This window comes from Cyanistes caeruleus, chromosome 4, assembly GCF_971803275.1.
Source record: "Cyanistes caeruleus chromosome 4, bCyaCae1.hap1.1, whole genome shotgun sequence".
Lineage (NCBI taxonomy): Eukaryota > Metazoa > Chordata > Aves > Passeriformes > Paridae > Cyanistes > Cyanistes caeruleus.
The window spans coordinates 58,467,932-58,491,622 of record NC_141704.1 but is presented as its reverse complement, the minus strand read 5'-3'; the positions used below and the strand labels follow the sequence as shown (position 1 = coordinate 58,491,622).

At 37.3% G+C, this 23,691-nt stretch overlaps 1 protein-coding gene across 1 annotated transcript in view; it reads right to left on the bottom strand.

Moving 5' to 3' along the window:
* Positions 1-23,691, bottom strand: part of TRIM24 (tripartite motif containing 24) — a 55,965-nt gene that overhangs the window by 13,627 nt on the left and 18,647 nt on the right. The window contains exons 2-10 of the mRNA XM_086884971.1: positions 20,661-20,779; positions 11,262-11,409; positions 9,187-9,319; positions 7,770-7,886; positions 6,636-6,750; positions 5,869-6,015; positions 3,097-3,214; positions 1,609-1,874; positions 759-923 (exon numbers count right to left, since the gene is read on the bottom strand). Of these exons, the coding sequence (XP_086741097.1) occupies positions 759-923; positions 1,609-1,874; positions 3,097-3,214; positions 5,869-6,015; positions 6,636-6,750; positions 7,770-7,886; positions 9,187-9,319; positions 11,262-11,409; positions 20,661-20,779 (1,328 nt within the window). The remainder of the gene's footprint in view (positions 1-758; positions 924-1,608; positions 1,875-3,096; positions 3,215-5,868; positions 6,016-6,635; positions 6,751-7,769; positions 7,887-9,186; positions 9,320-11,261; positions 11,410-20,660; positions 20,780-23,691) is intronic.

Genomic DNA, 23,691 nt, shown 5'->3' with positions numbered 1-23,691 from the left:
GGCACAGAATAGAAGTGACTTACGTTTTATTTGCACAAATTCTCTTAGATATTGTACAGCTTTCTTCCATCTGATATCATAAGCACTGGCAACATAACTGGTATTACATCACTTTTCAGGTCACAGATTTGTTTGATTCTTTTCTGCTTACCTGCACCCAGCGACTTGTGCGTAATAATATGCTTTTTAATAAAGATGAGCCTTCCTAAAAATCCAGAACACACATGATGTGTTTGCTTCTGCCCCAGTTCAGCCGCTGATCAGTTGGGCACTGATCAGTCTCACTCAGCAGAGGGCCCACAATTGTGGACTCTCTTTTCTCCCCTCACCTGTAAGAGTTCAGATTTGCCATACTCTGAGGAACCTAGCAGCTCTAGATTTTTAGTCAAGGTTTCACGTGGTTCCTGGTGAAGTCACTATCATCAAGCTAAAATGGGATTTTCTGATTTGTCTACTCACTGACTGCAGTGTGCAGACAATGGCCATGCTAAGTTTTGTGCAAGTGGTCAGAAACCACAGCAAGAGAATGAAACACCAACACAGCACACACAGTGTCTCACCTCCCTAATGCTTCAGCTGCTTAGAAGTGTCAAAATGAAAGCAACTTGACAGTTACCTCATTAAGAAAACTATGGGTATCTTGTCACAGAAAAATAATGCAGTCTGTTTTAACTGAAAAGCACTCTAGTAGTATAAAATATAAGGCACATTTGATGCTTAATTTCTAAATGGAGAGTGAAAAGGTAAAGATATTCTACCTGTTTTATAGCTTGCTGTGCCAAGAATGCCATTTGCAGTGGGTTGGGCTTTACTGCTGGCCTTGGTAGGTTCTGATTTTGGGGAAATCTCATCTGTTGTGCAGGAAGAGCTGAACCATTGGGCTTGGGACCATGATTCTGAAAATGAATCAAGCGTGGAGGTGCCTACATAAAAACAATAAAAATAGTTCTGCAAGTGAGCTGAGATCTTTTCTATATTCCACACATTTTTTAATAAACAGTCCTTTTAAACTTCTGAAACTCCTCATAAATTATATGCAAATAAATAGTACCACAACATTTATCTGAAACATTTATCTGAATGAATTTATCTCATTGATCTGAATGAAAAGCATTGAATTCCAATGTTAAAAGTAGTAGTAGGCAGTAGTAGACAAGCTGACAGTTTTGAATTATTTTAATATATGAAGAGATAGAACAAGAGCCAGTGAGAGTGTTTCCAGCTTTGAAAGATATGTGAGAGAGTCAATCACTGGGTATTAGGCAAAATAGATGTAGCAAAAAAAAAATTACACTAACTTTTTGATCACTTGACAAAAACACAAAAATGTTGGTAAGCACTGTTACATGGCTGGATATAGCAAGATTTTATTTTTTTAAAGAATAAATATAGGCTGGGTGCTACCACGCATCGTGCAAGGAAAGTTTAAAATTCCCATTCATTTCACAGTAAAGAAAATGTCCTCTAAACCATCTACATAACTACATGCTGAAGATGAAGATCTCCAAACTTATGTACCTAGATTTAAGTTCTTTCCTTTTTTTCTTATCTTTACTTTCTCCTTCAGTGCCACAGGAAAAAGAGACTCTGAAAACAGTCCTAACTTACCTGATGAGAAGCAGGAGGCTGTTGCATGGCTCCTGGCATTCTTGGGTTTGGTAGAACTACTGGTCCTGCCCTGCGTTGAGCTTGCTGTCTCTGAGCCATGACCTGCTGCTGCATGTGCTGGAGGCGGAGCTGGGCTAGGCTGATCTGTGTTGGGAACTTGGAGAGCTGGTTGGGAGGTAAGCTGCCTGGTGGCTGTAAGTTTGGTTCCATCACAGGGCTCTTGGGCATATGTGGTGGAGTTTCCTTATCTTCAATTACCAAAGAACCTATTTTAACCAAAATAAATAAAACCAGTACCGGAGTATGGCAGTTAGCAGAGACAACATCACACTGCCAGAGACATGCAGTCTGACTAGAACTCAAACCATTTCTGAAGTAACTTGTTGCTTTACTCAGACTTTATTTTACTTTTTCTTCACTGGTTCTTATATCTAGCTTATCTAAAGAAATTGAACATGTCTGATCATAAATAAAATAGCCTAAAGGTTGTGATTTCTGAAACTAGACAGATAAATATTATTTGGTTTTATCTGTCACTTAAACTCCTACAAGAACCCCAGTGCAGGTCTATACAGGTGCCATTCGTATTGTAGCACTTTTCAGAATGTAAGGGACCATATTTCAGAAGTTCATTAAATAAACATACACAAGAAAAAGAGCCCAGCAAACACAGGAAAAAGTCAGCTCATTACAAACATCTTATCTGAGCAGCAGTTCAGAGTTATCACCACATAACCTGACAGCTGGTTTCTGGAAACATACTTCAATTCTTGTCTCTAAGAAAATTATTTATAAAGAAGGAACTTGGAAAATTTCCTTGCTACCATCCAATGTCATCATGAAAAAGGAGCTGCCATAGCACTTTCTTCCTCTGACATTGTAGAGAATCATACATTTCCACCTCTCTACACTGAGAGAGCACTTTCTGATGAAAGGCAGAAAATGCCCCAGAGGTATCTCACCAAGCCTTCCGCACATGACAGAAAACCAAAAATGCCCACCAAAGTAACAGTGGAGAGAGAAAGGAAGCACAATAACAGTCAAAATCCTGAAAGACCTCTAAAACCTTTAAGTCCTCCTGCCAAGCTGTTGAGTTCTTAGGGTGCTTATCATCGTGGCTGAAAGCTGTCCCATGGGAAAGGACCTGGGACTGCTGGTTGACAGCAGGAACCCTTTCTTTTTGATGTGAAATAGGGTTAAAAACTGTTCCTTGTGTCAGAAGCCAGAAGTTAGAAGTATTGACCAGAAAACTGGAAGTGCTATTTCACCATCAAGTATACCATTCAAACAAGATAAGTCTGTTAATATTTATCATAGTATTCATAAATAATACTTTTCCCCATGCAATGCACTTTGTTTTTCACAGCTAGGGAAATGCATTAACAGAGTAAATGAAGAAATGAATATCACAGAGGCTATCATCACAAAAAGAAAGCTGCTTTCAAAATAGGATCAAGACACCAAAGGGCTAATAAAAATTTATCATACCTAGATTGAAAATATTCTGAGCCCAGAAGCTAGGATCACAGTGGAACTGGATGGTATTGTTAGTCACTGGGGAAGGATCACACCTTGCTCGGAGGAGATATCGTAGTCGATATGTAATCTAGAACAAGAACAAAAATAAGGGGGTTTTTTCCTCTGGGGCCAGAGCCATGTATCTGAACAGCACAAAAAACCCAAAACCACACACCCCCACACACACCAAAAAAAGCAACCAATCAAAATATCCCACCAACAAAACCCCCCCTGAACAAGCCCCTAGAGAACTGAGGTTAAAGATAGAGAAACTTGTCCAAGCTACAAATAAAGAGGTATTTTTAACATCTTTCCCTTATTCCTAAAGTAGTTTTAATAAGAAGTTAACTACAGACTAAACAAAAATAACAATTCTTCCCTGTAGAAATACACATCCTTCTAAAAACTTGGCTGTTATATTCAATGACTTTAACTACTTGCAAGTGAAGCTCCGATTTACATAACCATTGATGTTTTTTCCCCCCCACTAATCTATTTTAGCCCATTCATTTTTCTTCCAAAGTATGCCATTCGTTTGGCAACAAGAATGATCACAGGGAATTTTCTTTTGTACTAAATTTAAGTTTTCTTCAGACAGCCAAAGAACAGATTTTTATAAACTGTCTTTGAAAACTCAGATTCAGAGATATTTTCAAATTTTTCCAATGACTTGGTTCCAAAGAACTGGATTGTGATTACACAAGAGAATATTCTACCAAATGCTCACAATTTATCTACTTCCTAGAAAGAAAATGTTGTCTTGCAGTTGTTTCACTAGAAATGTCAGGAACTGATATACCAAAATATAACAGGCACTAATTTTAGAATCACACACAGCAGAGATGCTGAAAAAAAGAACTTAAGGAGTTCAGTTCTTGTTTTTCTTGAGTGATAGATTATTTCCTGGAAAAGAGAGATACTTGGTGAGATCATCTTAACTGCTTAAAATTATACAAGTTTGAGGGGTTTTTTGCTTGGTTTTTTTTCCTTTTACAGAGAAATTTTATAAGGACATCCAGTGTACAAGTTTTTTCTTTCAATTTCAGGCATGTCAGTTTAAGACCATACCCAAAAAACATTTTACGTGACTCAAGATTTTCAAATGACCATGGAAAATTTTTAAGTGCATTATTACTATTTTGGATAGAGATCTCCTTAGGATTTTTGTGTACATTATCAGAATCAAATAGATGACACTACAGAAATCCTAGACTTTTGTCCTGTTCCTAGTACTGGTCACACACAGTTCCTGCCAGTTTGCTCCATTATTTTCCTACTATTGTGCACATACATGTATTCTGGATAAACTCCTGACTGGTTACCTCCTGTTAGTAGTAATGAAAAGTACAGCCTGAGAATACAACTCTCGAGCTCTAATGCTGCCTTTAAGTCTGATGGGCATTCCTTCCTCTCTCCTGGATTTGCTGGAGCAGAAGTTTCACATGCTCCTCTAAGCAAAACTGCTTGGAAATAAGTTTTTCCAAATGCCCACAGATAAGTTACCTACTCAGCTCCCAAGGAGCACCAACTTTCTAAAGCTCAATCTGTTCTTTTGAAAACTTCTTTTCATTTGCTGAGGCTTTTTGGGCTAGATGGCCCTTTCTTTCAGCTGCCTAATATTTATATGATTAAGATGCCTGAAACTCAACTTGTTTTCTTACTCATGTAGCAGAGCCTTGGTGGCAACATTAAGCAATTATAAACAACATGACTCAGTCTTATGTCCTTTTTCTCTATTCAATTAAAAAAAAAAAAATGACTGGCTGAGGCAGTATAAGGCAGACCAAATTAACTTAACTACTTGAAGCTGATAAAAACAAGTAATATTCTGCTATAGCTTGCAGTATCAACAATGGCTATTAAAAAAAAATAAAAAAGAAAAAGCCACCACCAAAAACCAAGAGCATACCCAAACCAACAAACACCACTGAATACCCTGCTAGGTTCTCAACTAACCAATGAGAAAATAAAGAAAAAGCTTTATGAACCAGTTTCTAGAAATTGGAAAAAAAAAGTATCTAGCATCTTTCCTCAACATTGCCCCAGATTGCTGCTGTCAGGCAAGTACAGTCTAGTAACCTTTGGAAAAATAAAGGTGAGCTTTTGGTTTGTTTTTTTCCTTTAAAATTTTCTAGGATTTCTATCCATCATGAACAGTCAGCTTAGTGTGACAGCATACACTCAGATCTTCAAGGTCATCATAGCAATGAAATATTTAGCTTTGTAATCATTTGTAAGGATAAACAAAAGCCTTAGTTTAATTTTTATAGATTTTGAAAGACTTTCAGTGGGAGATGAACCTGACAAAGACATACAATAATATTTACATTAAAATGCTAGATACCAGACACTGTGATATACAAACACTGTTTTCCATGAACTCAGATGCTGTAGCAAGTATTGTATAGAAGCACAATGATGATATAGGACACACAACATTTTTTTCCATGTTTCATGGCTTCATGGTATATAACCCAGAGAAAAGGAGTTGTTCTTACTTCTGCAGATCTACAATAGTTCTGTGGTATTGTAACAGGAGAGAACCATGGCCAAAGTGCTAAATTAATAGAAACATTCTGTATTTATGTTTAAGAAAAAACCACGAAAACTATATATAAATATTCTAATTAGTAGAAAATCATTACAAATTCTAATACCATAGTACTCCTGACAAGCATGTGCATGCGTATCTGTAAACTGTAGTCTCTAGATGAACAGAGAGAGCTGTCTTCCTAACCTTACCAAGCGTTTACTGTACAACAGTGCTGTGCTGCTCCCACTGGAAACTGCCCATTTGGAAAAATTCATGACGTGTTCCAGCTGTTTAGAGAGACCTGCCACTTCCTGCTGTTGCTGCAGAAGTTTCATCCTATGCTCTTTGGCCAGAGTCTGCAAGTAGAAAAGCAGTTCCAGTCAAAAGGTTCAATTTAAAGGTTTAATTTAAAGAAAAAAGGCTTTAGCTTTCACATTTGTAATTCACAATGATCAAGTGGTTTCACTTAGCTCCTCTAAAAAGGATCCCTGCCCCCTGATGCAGCTATCAAACAAGTCAGTACACATTTACTCAAGATATCAGGACTTTCTGTGCTAATGACAAATTTTTACATGTATTTATATATATGTATGTGTGTGCCTCTCTACATACACACACACTTTTCCAAACACAACAGGAGATAATATTTTTCCAGGTGCCCATTCTAGACAATTCTCTCCTGTGATTTGCTACTGGATTACTGAATTTATGAAAAATTTTAATGGAACACTTTTCATTCATGATGCATGGAATGAATTACAAAAGCATGGAGAAAGAAACTAGCCACCCCTCAAAAAACAAACTTTCCTCCATCAAAAACCCTACTTGCTCAAGTAGCTTGTATGGGACATCTCTCCACTTTGGAATCATGATAGGACATGCACAGGGGACTAATGCTAGAAATTTACTTTAATGCGAATACATAGAAAAAATACGAAGACTGAAATTTACTTTCTTATGACAGAAATGAAATTACCTCCAACTGATGCAGCAGAGCTTTTCCCTTTTTATTTATTTCTACCATCAGTGTAAATATGGCAACTTTAATATCCTGTTCCACCTGCTTTTGATTCTGATTCACTTCAAGAATTCTGTAAGTAGACAGTATAGAAAATAATGTTCTTTAGCTCATAAATCCATCCTCTAAACAGTACTAAAAAAAAAAATCTCTTGCTTAGAGTACAATACTTCTTGGTCATATCCACCAATTAATACATGTATCATCAGACACTTATAGTCAGGAAAATTACTGGGGAAAAAGAGCAGGTAAGAGTGACCTATGATTAAATTAATTAACTGGTGGCAAATTCTAATGCTGTAACTCTGACTTCTGTCACTGATAAAAATTAAATGCTCTTTGTAATTGAAATTGTCCATTTTTAGAGCTCTGTCACTTTTCTGGAATGGTTCATGCCAATCAAAACTGCTTAAGTCTAATTTCCATCTAGGGTAGAATGGCACTAACTGAGCCATTTCAACAACAGTGCTCAAACTCATAACAGCAGAACTAAATGTAATATTGGGGAAACCTCTACTGCAAAGATGAAGGAAGAGTTCAAGTCCCACTTGGCTTCCCTGACTGTGCTGAATCTCCCTGGGTACTGCTGCCCCTGAACTCTGCTGAAGGAGCAGCCACAAAGGCTCACTGCAGATTGTGTTTTACAGATTTATTTTTCTCCTAGGTTTGTGGTACCCAGTGAATACAGCCCCAAGCATAAAAGTGCTACATAAATCTTCAAATACATGTCACAAACATTATGAAAACATGAGTCATAACCTTTCACTTTCAAAGAGGGATCTACAGTAAGAAAATTAATCTGCTGATGGTGGGGAGGCATTTAAGACTGTCTTCTACAGTCTTTATTTCGTAAGTTGTTTTGTTGCACCCAAGCAACTGCTGCCCATTAAGTCCACAGCCTGAGCAGAATTATTACCTAACACAACCAAGAATACTGAACAGGCAACAGTCCCTACAATGAACTTTAGGATTCTTCTTTCTGGAAGATTAAAAGGAGAGAGGTACAAAATACACTAATTTAAACATTTCAAGAAACTATAGTATATGTTAAGTTGCCTTCTGTCAGTTTTAACCTCATAATCTGATACAAACCTGTTTTGGATCTGTTTCCCTGTATACTTTATGTACTTAGTCTTCTCCATCAATTTGGTGATCAGTGTCTCAATGATAACTTTCTGGTTCTGAAAAGCTTCTTCTATAAACTGGTACCTGTAGTAAAAAGCAGTGAGGATTTACACATGTAAAAGGTGTGATAAACTTGCTAAAAAGCAGGGGGACTTACAAAATAATACTTCTTTAGCTGAAGAAAGAGGCTGCTCAAATACAAAATGTAACTGTCATCGTGGAAGCATATGTCAGCAAATGCTTATATGTTTAATTTATAGTATATTTAATTTTATAGTACATTTCCTGTCATATTGGAGGAAAAAATTATGATTTTCACAAATACAAAAGGACATTGTGTGACCATAGCCTAATTTTAGCAAAAGAAAAGTTAATGCTTTGAGGTAGTCATCACTTTGAATGTGGAAATGCAGGTACAATATTACTTCATGCAAGACAACAATGCAGAAATAGAAGAGACGACTGCTGACTTGGTAGAAGTTGGCAACATTTTAAATCATGGAACCGAAATCTTTAACAATCTGAATAAAAAAGAGGTGGCACATTATAAAAGGGATATAAATCCCAAGAAAAGGAGAATAAAAAAAGAGAAAGACTGCAACTCTGCAAGAGCAATGTTTAGCCTGTTCCAAGGAGCAACAGCAGCCAACACTTCTCCACCTACTGACATTCACCTGGTCAGGCAAGTAAGCTCTCTGGGTGGTTGCACCAGGTATAGCAAGCATATTAATATTTAACCAGAGTGCATCTGTCCCAAAACACTACTATATGTGTTAACCAGAAAGATTTTTGCCTTGTACTTAGAAGTTGTATATATTTCTGCTTTTCAGCTTCAGTGACCAGTAAGAGATGACCAAAAGAACTGCAACACAAAGATTTAAATATTATAGTGTTGTCTAAATACAGTAATAGCCAAACTGTAGGTTAACTCTTCCTTTGAAAGGCCTCTTCACAGAAAAAAAATCCCCATTTGCTCCATTCTGAAGCTGTTTGGTAATGCTGTTATATAATCTTGTTGAAGGACAAACAGAGAAATTACACATAAGTGTACAGTTGCATAACACAGCCCCTGTGTTTTTTAAGGACTCTCTGAAGAGCTGCATAGCAACAAATGCTAACCAAATAACTTGACTGCAAAAAAGGTCTTGTGCCTAAGTCACCAGACTAACAACTGGAAGAAGTAGGTTTTATTCTATATGTAACACACACTCATCAGTCACATTCTTTGGGATACAAACTGTGGTTTTTTTGTGAGTTTCATGTCTGAGCAGAAAATTTTAGTTTGCACTTTTTCCACCTGACTGTGTTCCACACAGCTAGAACTACAATCACCTTCAGGCTACCTTCCTGTGAGATGGATAAAACACACACTTTGCTTTGATACCTGTGCTCTTTGTGCTCTAGCAACTGACAGTCTCGGCAGGTCAACTTGTCACAGGTTTCACAATACAACTTCAGCTGCTCCTTTTTGTGGTAAGGGCAGAACACTGGTCGCTGACTGGTCACACCAACTGCCTCTGTTGAATAAAGGAAGATGTTAGTACAGTCTGTTGAACTTGTTCAAGTTTTCATTCTCCTGTTTTTCCTTCGACGTGCAAGGGTGTATCAGGTCACTCACTGAGACTGTAACAGCCATAAACTCAAACTGCAATGTCTCACTGTTGTTGCTCAAGCAAGGAGCTAGCACCTTGTCTTAATGGAAAATGTCTAGAACCTATTTTAACATAATCTCTTATGGCCTCACAAAACTATTTACAAAAGGAGTAGCCAGTACTGTGGAGGCTGCACAAAACATTTGCAAGCTCCTTTCTTAAATTGAGATGAGGAGGTGATTGACTTAATTTGTGCTCCGTCCTCTTTCTCAGCTGACCTGCTGGAAAGGGGTTTGAGGATATCAAGACATGGACATTCAAAGTGTAGAACATACAGAATGTAAAAATGTAAATAAGGAGGTATGAACTTCATTTCAGGACCCCATTCTTAATGGGTGAGAGGTCTCACTTCAGTTTCTAGTGAGCAAATATCAAAGGGTAAAGGAAACACCACCAGATCATAAAAATTAAATCTGTTTCTTTAAACAATTTAACTGACAAAGTCTGATTTCCAAGGGGTTAGGTTGGACACTGAGTTCATAAGGATTATACAGCCTGCAATGAAAATTGGCTTCACACTGCAGCCCATCCTTCACTGCAGATCAATAAGGTCTCTTTTTCACACCCATTCATTTACTGTTTTCAAGAAATCTGGAAGAAGCTATTTTCAGATCTGTATCCTTCAGTCAAAATTCTTTCCAGCTCACCAACAAACTGCCTCTCAAAGAGGCCTGAGTGCACTGAGATCACTCCTCCCACCAAGTCATGTTCTGCCTAAGTCCACCAGCCACTTCTACCCACTTTTGTCCTCTCTTGGAAGTACACCCAGGACTCATATTGATTAACCATATGTTAAAGTGGGATACAGCACACAGTGCATATCCTCAAAAAGTATCATGGTGGAAGACACACTTTGAGCAATAGATTACCTCATCATCCTAGATAGGGTGGAATGAAAATAAATATCTATTCTTATACATATATTTAAAGAAACATGTAACAATTCCTAAAAATCAAATTAAAATTACATATTTACAAGAAAAATCATGCAAGTCTAATAGATGTATTAGAACCAGTAGAATGTCAGCATCCTATAATATTTATTATTCTCCTATAATGACACTAAAAGACAAGACACACTGGGAAAGAAAACTGAAACAAAAGAAGTTCTCAATGAATAGAAATACAACCTTTTCTACCACAGAGTAGCCAAAATTTCTCAGAGCTCTGTACACCACATTCACCACTGCTGGTTCCCAATGCCCAAAGAGATAAAGCCTGAGCAATTATAACTCAGAACTGAATGCCTGAAGCAGGAGACTGAACTAGATGAAGTCCCTTCTAGCCTGAATTATCCTAGATCCTCCTGAGGAAAAATGCCCCAATTCATAATATACTTCCCCTACATTTCTGAGGCAAAACATTTCAAGCTCAAAAGATACTTAGCTAAAACATGAATTTTTGCTGTCTTTTTATCAGAATGCTGAAAAAATATAACCCATTAGTGCCCCTTTTCCTGCTGTATAAAACAATAAAGCTCATATTAACAATTTGCTAGACCTCTAGTAAAACTAGAGAAGCCAAATGCCTGAAGAAATATTTTCTGCAGCTGATCTCTTAAGTCTAGACAATAGTTTGCCATCAATCCATATAAAAGATAAAATCTATGTGTATTTATTGGTAAAACATGTTACATAAAAAAAAAACACAACAAGAAAAGCAATCTGTACCACTATTCAGCTTACCTGAGACAAAAAACTGACAGAAACCACCTTTCAATTTATCACTTTTTTTTAAAAATGTGTGTTGGTACAATATAATTTTCCATTGCAGACACAAATTCTTTGTGAAATTATAAATACGTCACCTGGAGATACTTCCTCTTTCTGCCTCACAGTATGATCCTTTGTGAATTTAACCCTCTGGTGAGCTCTGATACAGGTCTTGCACAACCACTCCACACATTCCACACAAAACCCGTGAGCTTCTGCATTGTCTTCACAGCTTGTGCAGACCTGGCAAGAGGAAGAAAAGGTAGCTGTTAAAATAAGTTTGGAATATAAACACAGGTTATTTTTCCTACATCATCAGTGCACTTTCATAGTTTTCTGAAAACCGTGAAATCAGAACGGAAAACTGCCTGAGGTACAGGAACTTTATAAATAACAGCACAAAAGTAATTGAATGTGACTTTTCAAAGAAACAGGTCATTTTGTCAGTGTTACCCTAAAATCTTTGCCTGACATGATGGAAGACAGACCACTACTTTCTGCCATTCCCTGCACACTTAGAAGGAATACAATGTTTACTATATACAAGATGCTGTTGTGAAATATTAACTAATGACAGAACACAACCAGCACTACTCTGATTTTAGAAGCCTCCCTCAGTTCACACAGCAGCTTTAATTTTAACTTCCAGTCACCTGCTTGGTTTCAGGAAGCACACACCGTACTGAGCAGCGAAGTTGCTCTCAAGAATCTTAGCATCATCTCTTAAAGACAGTAAGCCAATTATGTTTGTCAAAAAAGATACCCCAGAACAGATTTGCAACCAATGCATAAAATTTTCCAACTGTGGCCTGTTAATCCCTGGGGCTCTTTGGGCTATACCAAACAGACCTAGGGGAAAAAAAAAAAAGTAAGGAAAACAAACATGTCAGCTGACCAAAACCTCTCTGCATTGACTAAACACATATACAAGAAAAAACTGCTACAGTACCACAATCTGAACAACAGGCTGAAAACTCTGCATGATGGACAACACCATTTCACACGTTCATACTATCATTTCATTTTTGCCCCCTTACATCTTTACAATGTCTTCAATGTCCTGCCTTCAATAGGGTTTTGGTAGTAAAAAATAGTGAACTTGCTTATGCAGATCCTTGTTTAGTTAACTACCACTCATTGCTGGCAATGTTTAGCACTGCTGCAAACCAAAGCCTCAAGGTGTCTGAAGATTGCTACATCCTACAGACAACAGTGACAGATTTCTGCTTGCAGGAGCAACAAGGAGGAAATGTTAGGTTTTAGTTTTGTTTTCAGTTTGATTAAAAAAACCCAATCAAGTGACTTCTGCACCCATACAAGGTAAATATAGATAAAGTTAAAGAGGAAGGAAATATTTCTATCTCATGCAGATAAAAATATATATACACAGAACTATGTTCCAGTTTCCCCTTCAGGAAAGAGAGGAAAATTAGCACAAAACTTGCCTTAGGCCAGATAGCAAGTTACTGACAGAACTGGAACTGGAGTTCCAGGCTTATTCTTCTGGATCATGTTATCTCTCAAAGTAAGTATCTTCCGAGAAATGAAGTTACAACACAAGGGCTGTTGACCCCTCTTGTTGTCACTTGGGAGTTTGAAGCAGTTTCTTTTCATTAAAGATGACCTGCAAAGGAGAAAAAATTGGGCTTGTGCCCCTTTTCCTGTTTCTTTACAAAAATGAGGCCTGAATTTTCTTTTTCTTCCCCTCCTTCTCTTGAAAATAAAAATTTTTATTCCTATCCAGACCAGTAGACTAGGGAGAAATACCAGAACATCATAAAAAAAGTCTAGAAAATGGAAACAAAGCAATTAAAGGAAGTAAACTGTAATCAGGAAACTGACTTTTCTTCCTTTCTGTCCTGATTTCAGCTGGGATAGAGTGGGGGAGTTTTCCTTAGCAGCTGGCACAGTGCTGTGGTTTTGGATTTAGTATGAAAATAATGACAGCAACAACCAGAACATCAGTGTGTTAAGCAGTGCTTATACAAACTCAAGGACTTTTCAGCTTCCCATGCTCTTTGCCAGTTTGCACGTGCACAAGGAGGGAGAGTGGCCAGCTGAGCTGAACTTCCCACAGGGATATTCCATACCACAGAATATCATGTTCAGCATATAAACCATAGGGAGTTGGGTGGGAGGCACCAATCTCTGTTCAGGGACAGGCTGGGCATCGGTCAGTGGGTGGTAAGCAAATTTATCTGGCATCACCTGTTTGTCTTGGGCTTTATTCCTCCCTCCCTCTCTCACTCTCGTTACTACTATTATTAGAATTATTTAATATGACTTTATTTCATCTATTAAACTGTTCTTAGCTCAACCCACAGTTTTACCTTTTTTTCCCCCTGATTCTCCTACCCATCCCACTGGAGGTGGGATGGGAAGGGAGAGAGGAAGTAAACTGAAAGGGGGAAGTAAAAAAAGTTGCATGGCGCTTGGTTACCAGCTGGGGTTAAAGCTAACACTTGTTATTAACCCTTAAATTCAATTACATTTTGAAAAACAAACAAACAAAAATTTTAAAAGTATTCTTAATTCTTGGGGAAAACCCAAGAACCAAAAACCCAAGAACCACCTTCTCCTTTCTCTTTAGCCAGTTGTCTCCTTTCTGTGCCAGTGCAACTCTCTGTAAGACTGAGATGCAAACCAGGACTGATTTCAGCACCGCAGCACAAGGCTCAGTTACCTCAGCAATGCTGACTGGACAGTGAATTGAATAGCCAGGCCAGGACAAGAAAGTTTGCACCTCAGTCTTGTTGCCAGAGAGGTGTGATTGTGCTGTGCCCCCAGAAAGTCAGAGTGGAGAGTAACATACTGGATGTTTGGTTTTCTAGTGTAAAAAAACCAGCAGTAAAAACAAAATAAGCAGAGAACAAGAACAAAAGAGTCTTTCAGGCATTCTCTAAGTCAAAGAAGCAAAACAAAGACCCCAAAAATATTTTAAAAAAAAATAAATATAAAGAGGCAGGAACCAAATTAAAATTAAAACCAACCAACCAAACTCCCCACAACAGCCTTTCCAGATTATCTTTAGCAAAATCCGGCAGATGAACATGCTAGGGCATTTAGGTAAATTCAAAGAATTTTTGAATTATTAATTCTTTCTAGATTCCAAGACCTTAACCTATTTTCTTTTTTCAATATGCTTTAGTTGGGTTTTTTTTTTAACTGCTTTGACCTGTACACGGAATGAGATGAAAATTGTGATTCAACAACCAATAATCAAGTGCTGCCAAATTAATCAAAACTCCTCCTTTGTAGTTTCAAAAATTTATATCCCACCTTTACACTCTTCAAATCCACCAAGTGGATATGAGATAGATTTCTAAAGCTTTTCATAGACATCATAACTCAAGCTGTCAAAACAGCAATGCCTTCTAGGTAGCATCAGAATTGCTCCTATCCACTTCTGATTTGAAATAAGCATTTTCAGATATAGGCTGTATTTTACTAGAATTCCTAGTTATCAGAGTAAGCCATACAGCTAAAGTACATGGAAGCATAATTACTGCAAATATTTGTTATGCACTTGCTAAACCTAAAACTCATTTCGTTCTTATTTTTGTGACTCACACAAGCGGTGTTTCAGTGATTTCAAAGAAAACTCTCCCTAGTTAACCTGCAAGACTTTATTCTGGTCAGACAGACATTTCTTTTTAATTGAGTTTTCCTTGTAATTACATTTAATTCAGTTACAAGTTCTAGTATTTATAACCCTGGGATGTGTTCATTCAGCCTTCAGTCAAATTTAATGAAAACAGAAATTACTCAGCATGTTGCAGGTAAGTACTATTTTAAGTAAATACACAAGCTTTTATGGCAGAAAAAACACATTTACTTGCAAGAGTTGAGGTAATAGACCTGTCAGCTACTGTAGTAAGTAACCACTCTTCCAATTAAATACACTTTGAGTATTAAAGAGATTAAATAATCAAGCAAAGGTTTCAAAGGAAGAGAGCAAAGTAGTCCAGATGAATATTCAGTGAACTCCAAACTTCACCAATGTAAATTAGATGCAATGGATGAGATGCAATTTCCCCCACTGGATCCAAACCTCACTGATGCTAATCATTATGTAATGATCTCTCACTACATGTAATTCTAAATATGAACCATGTACTGACAGCTCAAAATGCAGGAAATCTGATCAACATATCCTCCCTACTCCACCATCCCATCAATATCCACATCTCTTCAAAGCACAGCAGAGCACATTGTGACTCTTCCTGAGTCCATTACCACTGGCTTTCAAAGATGTTTGGGTCACAGGTACAGCTTTTATAAGTTCTTCTTTGGAAAAACACACAGTGGTTCCTCTGGCACCATAAAAACTTAAAGAAACTTATTGTTCTCAATTTTCCTCATTAATCACCTCATTATGGCAGTCAGACCTGCTTTCCTAATATCTGGATCTAGTATCATATCTAAGCTGATACCTTGTTTTGTTACTGCGATGCCTTTCAGAAGGCTGACCTAGAACAGAGGCTAGACAGGGTTAAGAATTAAGTAGGTATTTATTAAAAGGCATTAAAGGATACACCTTGGGCAGTACAAGAGCCTGGACATGGCCACACCCAAGATGGACCCAAAATGGTCACAAAATGGACAACTGGTCATGAGGTCTCACACTTTTACACATTTTGGTCCATTTACACATTGGGGTTAGTTGTCCAATTACAGCTCCAGGTTATGAAGTCCCATCCTCCTTGTTTGCTCTCTTCAGTCCAACTGTTGTTTATGCTTTTGGGCCTGAAACTTGTAACGATTGTCCTTGGTACCAAGCTGGAAAAGGATTGTTTTGTCTACCTACCCTGTGAAGAGAACTTACTGGCACTTAATATGAAGCTCAAAACTACACACCTAGGCAGCACAGAATATGAAAAACATGAAAGCTAAAACTCAAGGCATCATTTCCCCCCTACATCACTACATTCCCAACATCTCACATAAAACCCAGATGTTCTTCATTCCTAATGCAGTATTTTAAACTCTCAGGTCAGTAACTGGTAAAGATACATAAAGTTATTCTTATCATCAAAAATATTTTTACACACATTCTGTTTTGGACACAGAAGCTATGAGAATTAGCACCTAGACTAAAATGCACTAGAGGCTCAGTATGGTGTACCAATACCCATGTTATCACCAAGGTCTTCTCTCTTGCACCAATCTCACAATCCTCATTTTTATTTTCATGGCTTTGCATATGCCATTTTCTTCTGTTAAAGTCCCTAAATTTCCCTCACTTATCTACCCTTTAGTCTTATTCAAATCTAGCATTTGCTTCAGCTACATCTCTTAGGTCTGAAGCCCCTTTCTCACTTATGAGCTTATAAGCTCACTCTTATAATTGAAATACAATTAATTTTTATTTTCAAACTTCTCTTTAGAAGCCAATAATTTTGCCAAGTCTTTCAATAAATCGCAATGTGAAAAAAAAATTATAAAGCATCTGCTCTTTCAAAGTATTTATGTCCTAGCTGCCCACAGCTACAATAACTACCTTCAGGAAGATCTCAACTGTCTTATAAATGAAAAGCTAGACTTGCCAATACATCCAGCAATATATCCAGTTTATTAATTTGTTCGATAAAAGGGTGAGCAATGACAGCACTGGGTGCACGGGGGTCTCTGCCCCAAGCAACACACAAATTCAGGTCTCAAAAGGTAGTCTCTTACGCCTTTCCAGACACTTCACTTCCTCAAATTTTCAGTTATTTTCTACTTGCTTTTCTTTATAATCAGCAGCTGTGGTGTTTGAAGATCTGTTGGGGAGGTGGTTCGAGATGGTTTTCTGATGTCTCTCCAGCCTCCCATTCTTCTTTTAAATTTTTTTTTTTTTCCACTAGCATTATTTTTGGTTATACAGTTTGTTTAAGCAAGCATATACATTCTGTTAGTCAGCATACATTTTGCAAGCCTTCTTTTAGTCATTTCACAACCTAAAGCTAGCATGTCTAAAAAAATGTCTTCATAGGACTTCTTCCTCAGTTATTACAAAACTCCAAGTCAGCATGTTTCAAAATACCTTTGTAGAGTCTCTCAGCTCATGTTAGTCCTACTTCTCCTTTTTGATTATAAATTCTTCCATCCTCAAAAAAAACAATTTATAGCTTGTACAAAGGATAGTTTGAAACTTATACTACAATGTAGTTTAAAGCTTATATTAATTACTTGCAAGTAATTACAATTTTGTTGTTAAAACAAACTAACAAAAAATTAGCTAAAAGCTTATTGTTATATAGTTACCTTGTTAAAACCTACTTCCATGCCTTACTTTAGCTGATTCTTAAAACTTCTTTATAATAATGCCATGGTCCCTGTCCACACTGCCTGCAGACACACATACATAGGCAGGCGCTATTCGATTGACACAAATCACAATCTGAATCCTCACAACTGCATTTCCTGTGAGTTTCTTTTATTTTGCAAGGTTTCCTATGCTAATAGCCAGCACAAAACCTTTAATGCTACCCAGGAAAGCTCTTGTGGAACATCTGCTAGGGAGTTCTATACTTTCTTCATGCTCACTTCTTATGCTCCTGAAGTTTTCAGTAGGAATTGCTAGAAAGCACAGCTATGCCAGTAGTGTACTGAACTGCCCAAAACAGGCTCAGATAAGATAAACATGATTATAGATAAATAGATAGCATTTTCATGAGTTCCAGTTATTTTTCTTTTCCCAAAATGCCAGGCTCCATGATATGCCATTCACTTCTGCAGTTTTAATTCAGTATGCTAAAAATTGCTTAAGCATTAGTGCCATTTTGAATCTGGAACATTTCATTTGCAAGAGGTTTTTTGCAGTCTCTCTTGGACTGAAATAAAGTAGTCCTTCCTGACAACACACATGTAAGGCTAATCATAGATACAGACCAGTGGTTCTAAGCCACAATAATATTTGCACAAAACCCATGCCTTGCTTCCAATTCTAACTTCTTAGTAATTGAAATAAAGCTGCAAAACTATTGAAGACAAATTAACTATCTCAGTAGAAAAATCCTATGAAATAGCCACAGTTTTGGATAGAATTTGGATGATCACTGATGCAATATTTCCTGCAAGTGTCAGTATCTTTTCTACTTTAATTTCTCTGATGTGTTGCCTATGCTATTGGCAAATTTTCTTTCCTTTCTCTTTGCTCCTTCAAAGGCAAAACAAGACAGCCCGATTAGAAGGCTGTATCATCCTTAAACCTCATAATATTCCCCCCTGGACAGTACACTAATCAGTTTAACTATTATTGATTTAACTTTGCTGTTCCACAACAGAGAAGTTTACAGAACAGTGTAGCTTTTTTTCTTATGTCAAGGTACAAAGGAATGTACAAAAAGCTTCATTATTATACCAAAATTAATCTATTCAAACAAAGAGAACTGCACATCATTCATTTCCAAGAACTGCGCATCATTCATTTCTTCACTCACTTAGCAGGCATCCAACAAAACATCTAGCTCCATTTTCTTAGAAAAAAGTCAGCAAAAAAGCACATGAATGTCCTATTCAGCTGGTTCAGCAAAGTCTGCTGGTCTTCCTTCAGCTGCTAAAGAAAGTATGCTGAGCTCATACAGGGACCTTAGCTGAATAACAGACTTGCTTTCGAAGTGCAAATCTGCTGGCTTGTGTCAGGGAGAGGAAGAAACAAATATGGAATGGAAGAGTAAGACCAAAGTCTAGAAGGAATCTTAAGAAAACACAAATGCTTTCAAAAACCTCCCTGCTCACACCACTCAGTGAATGGAATTATCCACTTAACTTCCACAGGGAGAAAAAAAAATATTTTAAGGGGAAAGAGAGGTTGATCATAGACTTAAAAAAAATGGTTGCTACTCCCAAGGGAAAAAAAAAATTCCATTCTATCACCACTCCCCAAAGAGTATCTTCAAGGACTTGTTATGTAACTAAGCAGAGGCTATGGGACAGCCCCACCCTCTCAAAAAAAACCTCCACATTTAGGACTGCTTCTGCACAACATTATTTGTTATCTTGCTTCTCTTAGTAATTTTAAAGTCACTATAACAATTTTCAACAGGAACTGCTCATTTTGTCAGTCTTACTGATACAGTATTGAGAGACTGTGTAAATCTCACAACCATCTGCAAAACTCAGATACTATCCTGCGATTCCCAGGGGACAAACAAAACAACAAACCAACATTTCCCCTTGCCAAATCCAAAAAAAGCCAAGTTCAAACAGTCCTAAATTGCAAGAACACAGCTTGTACTTCCAGCAACTCACAAATCAATTTCAGTTTCTGGTAAGGTCTACCATTTCTCAGAAATCAAGTTTCAAAACTCCTTAAAATCTGAACAGTTTAATGGTTTGCAAGACACAAGTACTCTTCCTCAGAGATGCTGATACCACTTATGCCTTCAATAGTCAGCAAGTTGGCATCATGAACCTGACTGGGTCCTGTCATCTGTTCCTGAAATGTGGCCGTTCACACATGCAAGGACAAATTCCAGCTAAGCCTTGAAACGAGCAGACCGCACAGTGAAGGACCTCTAAGACACTGCTCCTGAAGCAAACAGCTCGAGAGCCAATGATACAGTCCCCCCTAAATTGGGAAAGTGAAAAAGAGGAATTTTCAAAATAAAATGAGACCACCATCCAAATATTAGGGCATGAGTTGGAATAAAAGCCACATTGATACATAGCAACCTTACTGTTCTATTCTATTCTACTATTTTTATCAAGAACGCAGCAACATACAAAGAGGATGAATTATTTACAATATGTCCCTGGAGTTTAATGAAAAGTTCATGAGCAAAAAGATGCATGAAATACTCCCTTGCTAGTTAAAAATGAAGACATGCAATATTTTGCTAACAGAGATTGTTCAATTGTGATCCCACACAGATGTGACTATTAATTTGGTATTGCTTCCACACTAGCCAGTACTTGCCTCCTGAAAAAAACATCATGAGGAAAAAAAACCCCCAATATTACTATTCTTCCAGAGAAGCAACTTTTATAAGGTGGCTGTTACTTGACTGCAAAAGGAAGAAGAGGCAGACTACATAAGTAAAACAAACAAGAAATCCCTCCAATATACCATCCTTCCCAATTAGCATTTTGAGCCTCCTCCTTGGCAACAGGACTCCAGCTATTTAATGCCATGTTTTGTCAGTAATGTGATAAAGTCCACTGAGATCTCCTGGTGTAGTGTTACTCAAGTCTCTGCTTCCAAGAATGCTTTAAGTACCCTATCCAAAGTATAAAAATTCCCATTTTAATGCCTATTCCTTACTTTTATCTTTTGCTATTAAGATGCAAGTTTATATCAACAATTAAAAATAGTTTAGGGTAAGATAACTACCTTTTCACATGCATTTTCATACATTTTAACTGATTTTCTAGAGTAGCTACCCCATGTGATGTCTAAGTACTTGAGGTTCTGTCTGCATATGAAGAGCAAAAAGGCCACACAGCAAGAAGCCAAGGATATGCACACACATCCAAAAGGTGTTAACTTGATTATATGTTAATGCACTTACCTGATTTGATTTCTCTACTGTGCTACTGGGAACCTCTGTGGTATCCTTCACAAAAAAGTTATCTATGATGTGTCTCTCTGCACATTCCTGACCACAAATTGGACAGCGGATAACACCGACTGTGGGGGAAAAAAAAAAATCTGATTATGCTTGCACAAACTAAGATATATTAAACAACTTCAAAGACAACTTGCAAGGATAAGTATTTTTGAAAGGATGTTGTAATACCTTCCTGTCAATAATGTGTGAGCAAGAAAAAGCAAATTCTTATTTATCACTGAAATAATGTTTACCTGTTCTCCCCTGATGACATATTCTATCACCCAAGGTTAAACACTTTCTTGTTTCAATGCCATAAGGAATTTGCCTTAATCTTGTAAAAAAATAATTCTTTTACTATAATGGGAATTCCCATTGACAGTTTGTTGTTATAGACTGGATTAAAGCAAACACTTCGTGTGGAATAGTAATAAGTGACACTGAGTGGTATTACATTTACATACACACAGACACCAGTAGTGTGACGTGACTGACCTTCATCCATGTCATATGAGAACACAAATGTAATACATTCAAAACTAATGAGGTGAGTTGGAGAGAGGAAAAACGGACCTGTATTAACATCATGACTACCTTCACATTAAGCAAGGGAAAGCAAAAAAAACTTAGGAATAAATAAGCAAGGCTCTCTCCCTCCTCTCCTCTGCAAGACACAATTCTAAGACAGAAACATACTTCGGCTTCAGGTTGAAGAAAGCTGAGAACCAGTAACACAGAAGGATAAACAATTAGTCTTCTGAACAGAATGGAAAGGACAAAGTTCAAAACTTGGGGTTGAGCTGTGAGTAGACTAGGTTGAAATGGACAAGATCTATATAAACATTTTTGAGCAGACACCTTTTCTAGCTGCAGAAAATAAGAATGTCTTATTAGCACTGAGGCTTGTTTTTAACATCCAAGAAAAACCTCTAAAATGCTAGGCACTGACATCTTGCTCAAAGAAAATTACCATAGTTATTACAACCAGAAAAGAAAGCAATTGAAACTAAGTTAGGCTGAAATAATCATTTAGGACATGGAAGCCACATGCAAAAAGCCTACAGTCATGCAAGTCTGCACTGACACAGATTCTAGACCTTCAGCTCCCATCTGAGATGAGACATAGATTTAGGGCCTTAAAAAAGATCTGTTTAACCCAGTGAATTCAACACCAGTATATAACTCACCATTTGCATATTTAACTAAACCAGCGTGGGCTTAAATCTGTTCCTGTTTCATTTTTACAACAAAATGTAGAAATACAGAAACTATTAAATATTTCACTTTCTGGAGAAAGACTTAATTCCTCACCCTAAGTGCTTCATACAAGATTTAGGTAACTTTTTCATAAGATTCTACCAACAGATGCTCAAGATTTAACTGACAACTCAGGATAACACAGTGCTCTAATAAAAGTCCACACATTTTACTAAAGCAATTCTTCATTTTGGAAAATCAGCAAGAAGTTTTTAATTTTTTATCCAGGCATTTCACTTTCATCTGAACAGCTATGATGTTAAGCCTGATTTTACTCTAAGTGCCATTTCACCAGTCTGCATTTCAATACACATTTGTGCAGCTTCCTTTGATACACAAATTCCATTTTTTGGTGGCAATTTTTGTAACTTTTTTTATACCATCATCTGCAAGGATAATTGAGAAATTAAGTTCTGGTAAGGCAAGAAGCTAGCAAAACTGCAAGTACTGAATTTCTCCTGAAATTAAGCAAATCAATTTACTACAGTCAAGAGTGAGTACACCTCGTAATACTCAAGCTACACACTTTCCTAAAAGTACTATTTTTTACATTTTTCAACAACACCAATTACAAACTACCCTCTCCCTGTTCCCTCACAGCTCATTCTTGACCCTGACAAAGCATGGTGCTCTGGGCTGATACCGAATTAAGAAAATTAGGAAATTAATATTTTAACTAGAATAGGACCATCTTATGAGAAAATTTAAGGTAAAGAAAATATAAAATAATTTATGGTAGGAGCAATGTGGGCGATTAATTACTAGGTGTGGTTAAAAGTTAAAAGCAAGTCTATACACCTCTTGGTTGCAGAAGGAATGTAAAGTACTCAATGACTGCCAAGGTGAAATGAATAGTCCAAGGATATATATAATATATCATTCCACTTGTGTTAATGCTTAGTTAGAACAGGACCATGTATCATTTACTTGTCTTAAGTTGTGTGTGTAGAAGGAGACAAGAAGTGTGGACTATTGTGGAAAGGAAGGGTCCGTGTCTGCACCTGCAGGCAGGGAATATTAACTATGTCCAAGAGGACCAGGAGAGCTGCCAACAGGACACAGTTGAAAAGTTCAAGCCTGAGGAAGAGGAATATTTCATTAAAAGGACCCCACACCCATTTCAAAAGAAGAACTGAGCATGCCCAGAGGGGCGTGGAGCTCATTACCATATGGGGCAGAAGCAGGCGGAGTCAGACAATGAGTATGTATTTGTATATGTACAGTATAATTGTGAATATGTATTTGTATATGTATAGTGTAATCCTATGCATATGTGATACTTTGGGGAATAAATAGAGAATAAGGGGCAGTGGTGGAGTGGTCTTTGAGAGGTGACTCCACGTGCCACACAGCCGTAATAAAAAAATAAAGCATACCACTTTTTAACTTTAAATAGTTAGAGAGTTCTTTGGCTGTGATTTTACTGCTTCAATACCAAAATCAGCTAGGGAGGAAACTTTTGAATAGAATTTTAAGTATTAAAAAGCAGGAATTTTTTATTGCAGCATGCTGGATACACAGAGGGTGTTTCCTCTAATCTCCTCTAATCTGACATGTTGCAAAACTTTACAAAAAAGATATTTATTCCATCACAATCATAAACATTGACTACAGTGTACTTCCTGGCTGATACATACACATCACTTCTAGAACTAATTTACACATCTAACTCTTAGCAGGAGTCCTTATATGTTACTACAGGGTCCTCTGAAGGGGTCTCTGGTGATTGTATTCA